The sequence below is a fragment of the Protobothrops mucrosquamatus genome, unplaced genomic scaffold (genome assembly GCF_001527695.2).
Source record: "Protobothrops mucrosquamatus isolate PMUCROS unplaced genomic scaffold, P.Mucros_1.0 scaffold_155, whole genome shotgun sequence".
In the NCBI taxonomy this organism is placed as follows: domain Eukaryota; kingdom Metazoa; phylum Chordata; class Lepidosauria; order Squamata; family Viperidae; genus Protobothrops; species Protobothrops mucrosquamatus.
Window position 1 is genome coordinate 388,051 of NW_015386231.1, and position 2,694 is coordinate 390,744.

At 45.4% G+C, this 2,694-nt stretch overlaps 1 protein-coding gene across 1 annotated transcript in view; it reads right to left on the reverse strand.

Annotated features, from left to right (window-relative positions):
* Positions 1-1,446: 1,446 nt before the first annotated feature.
* Positions 1,447-2,694, reverse strand: part of TSFM (Ts translation elongation factor, mitochondrial) — a 10,085-nt gene continuing 8,837 nt past the window's right edge. Inside the window, exon 7 of the mRNA XM_015820479.2 lies at positions 1,447-1,510. Within this exon, the coding sequence (XP_015675965.2) occupies positions 1,447-1,510 (64 nt within the window). The remainder of the gene's footprint in view (positions 1,511-2,694) is intronic.

The window sequence follows — 2,694 nt, forward strand, 5'->3', positions numbered from 1 at the left end:
GGGGGAAAAAAAAACCGTGGCATTTATCAAACTCAAAAAAAAAAAAGAGAACCATCTTTCTTGGGTTTCTCTTGCTTTGGAGAAGAAGCCAAGTCCAGAAGCAGCTTCCTTCGGGAGCTATCTTTCTTTTAAGAGCGTATCCATATAGGGCCGAAGTACACTCAGAAAGTTGTTTTCATGTATTAAGGGCTGCTGCTACTGTCCAGGAAGTTTATTCTCCCTGCTGTCATCAATTACCCACTCTCTAAAGAGCCTGTTAGCAGAAAAGCCACTGCTTGTGAAGTAAATTGAATTGCTGAAACTCAGCAGACAAGCACTAGGAATTGGTGCTGTGCTTTTGGCAAATATGTACCCTATAAATAGCAACTGGGTTGACCCCCTGGAGCCCCAAACTGCCTGGCAGGCCTGCTGCTGTTTAAAATCAGACATAAGCATGTACTGTTCAATGGTCATCATTAAACATGTGAATAGTGCCTTATTTGCTCTGACTCCTATCTACTTTCGAGGAATACAGGTAGTCCTCAACTTACGACCACAATGGAGCCCCAAGTGCCTTTTGCTAAATGAGACGTTAAGGGAATTTTGCTCCGTTTTATTATTGTGTTGTTGTTTTTGCCATAGTCATTAAGCGAATCGCTGCAGTCGTTAAAAGTTAGTAACACGGTTGTTAAGTGAATCTGGCTTTGCCTGTCAGAAGGGGACCACATGACCATGGGACACTGCAACTGTCCTGAGTCAGTTGCCAAGTGTCTGAATTTTGGTCACATGACCATGGGGGTGCTGCAGTGGTCGTATGAAAAACACTCATAAGTCACTTTTTTCAGTGCCGTTGTAGCTTCGAACCGTCGCTAAATGAACTGTTGTAAACTGAGAACTACTCGTATTAGAATTGTGAAAGGGTGGCCTTTCAGGCATTCTTGGATCACAGCTCCCATATAAGGATTACTAATACGACCAACCCTACCTACCCGTAGACTCCGATAAGTCGCTCAGTGTCTGAGCGGTAGATGAAGTTCCAACGTATGTTTTCCGGGACCTAATATCTACAAAGTAAAGTCTTCAAATATTTGCCGCTGACAAGAACAGGAACGTGGAAAACTTTACTATGTACTTAGACATAATGGGTACTTATTTACTAACAGTTGTTTTGAGGTTAGGGCTGGGCAAGAAATAAGCGTATTGCCTGTTTTTAATGACTGGATTTCACTCTGTGGGCCAGGCACTTATTCTCAGTTTAACCTACATCAAATTGTACATTAGCAATAGCACTTATATACCACTTCATAGTGCTTTACAGCCCTCTCTAAGCAGTTTACAGAGTCAGTATATTGTTCCCCAACAATCTGGGTCCTCATTTTACCCAGCTTGGAAGGATGGAAGGCTGAGTCAACTCTGAGCCGGTCAAGATCAAACTCCTGGCAGTTAGCCTGCAATACTGAATTCTAACTATAGCACTACCACGGCTCTTAAATACACATTAAGCCCCTGAAGGAAATGCCAGCTATAAAGCCTGGAAAATTAAATAATGGAATAAGCCAGTGATGGCAAACCTTTTAGAGACCGAGTGCCCAAACTGCAACCCAAAACCCACTTATGCATCGTTGGGTGCCGGGTGGGTATGGCCCATTGGCTGGGTGTGGCCCTTTGGGTGGGCGTGGCTGCGGTGGTAATGGCAGACTGGGTGGGACTAAAAAGTTCAATCAATCAATTCCAACTTTGCAAGATCTTTTTTTTCCCCACGAGAAGTTGAAATTGACTGATTGAACTTTTTTTTTTTTTTGCACATGGCGGTGGAGGCCTAAAGCGAAAAGGTTTTATAAAACCCAGCTGAAGGCCTAGGACTGGGGTGACGGCGCATGTGCCACAGAGAGGGCTCTGAGTGCCACCTCTGGCACCCATTCCATAGGTTCGCCACCACTGGAATAAGCTAATGTTTCTTGACAAGATACATATACTGTATTTTTATTTTGAAAAAAAAAATATTGCAACTCTCCTCTAAGTTGCTCTTAACAGTTTCAGAACCTGTCATCTACAGCAAGGGTCTTCAAACTTGGCAACTTTAAAACTTTTGGACTTCAACTCCCAGAATTCTTCAGCCAGCCCTGAGGGTTAGGGTTAGGATTAGGGCGAGGGCTGGCTGAGGAATTCTGGGAGTTGAAGTCCACAAGTCTTAAAGTTGCCAAGTTTGAAGACCCCTGTTCTATAGCATTGATTGCCATCTATCAAGGTTTATCCAAGAACAAGAATATATACCAAAAGCCCAATTTACCTTAACTTAGTGCAATCTTCTACCATCTCTCCTCTAGCTTTGACTTGAGCAATCTCTAATAAGTCTACAATGCTTTCTTTCCCTGATATGTTTCCAGGCCACCCCAATGATGCCCTTGACGTGATGGCCCGGTGTCTGGAGGCCGTACGGGTCTGGATGGGGAGAAACAGACTCAGGCTCAACCCTTCCAAGACTGAGTGGCTGTGGTTGCCGGCTCCCAGGCATAGTCAGCTGACTCCATCGCTGACTATAGGGGGCGAAACTCTGGCTCCCTCGGAGAGGGTACGCAATTTGGGGGTCCTCCTGGATCCACGGCTGACACTGGAAGACCAGTTGACGGCTGTGGCCAGGGGGGCGTTTTACCGGGTACGCCTGGTGCACCAGTTGCGGCCTTTTCTGGACCGGGATGCCTTGCGCACAGTCAC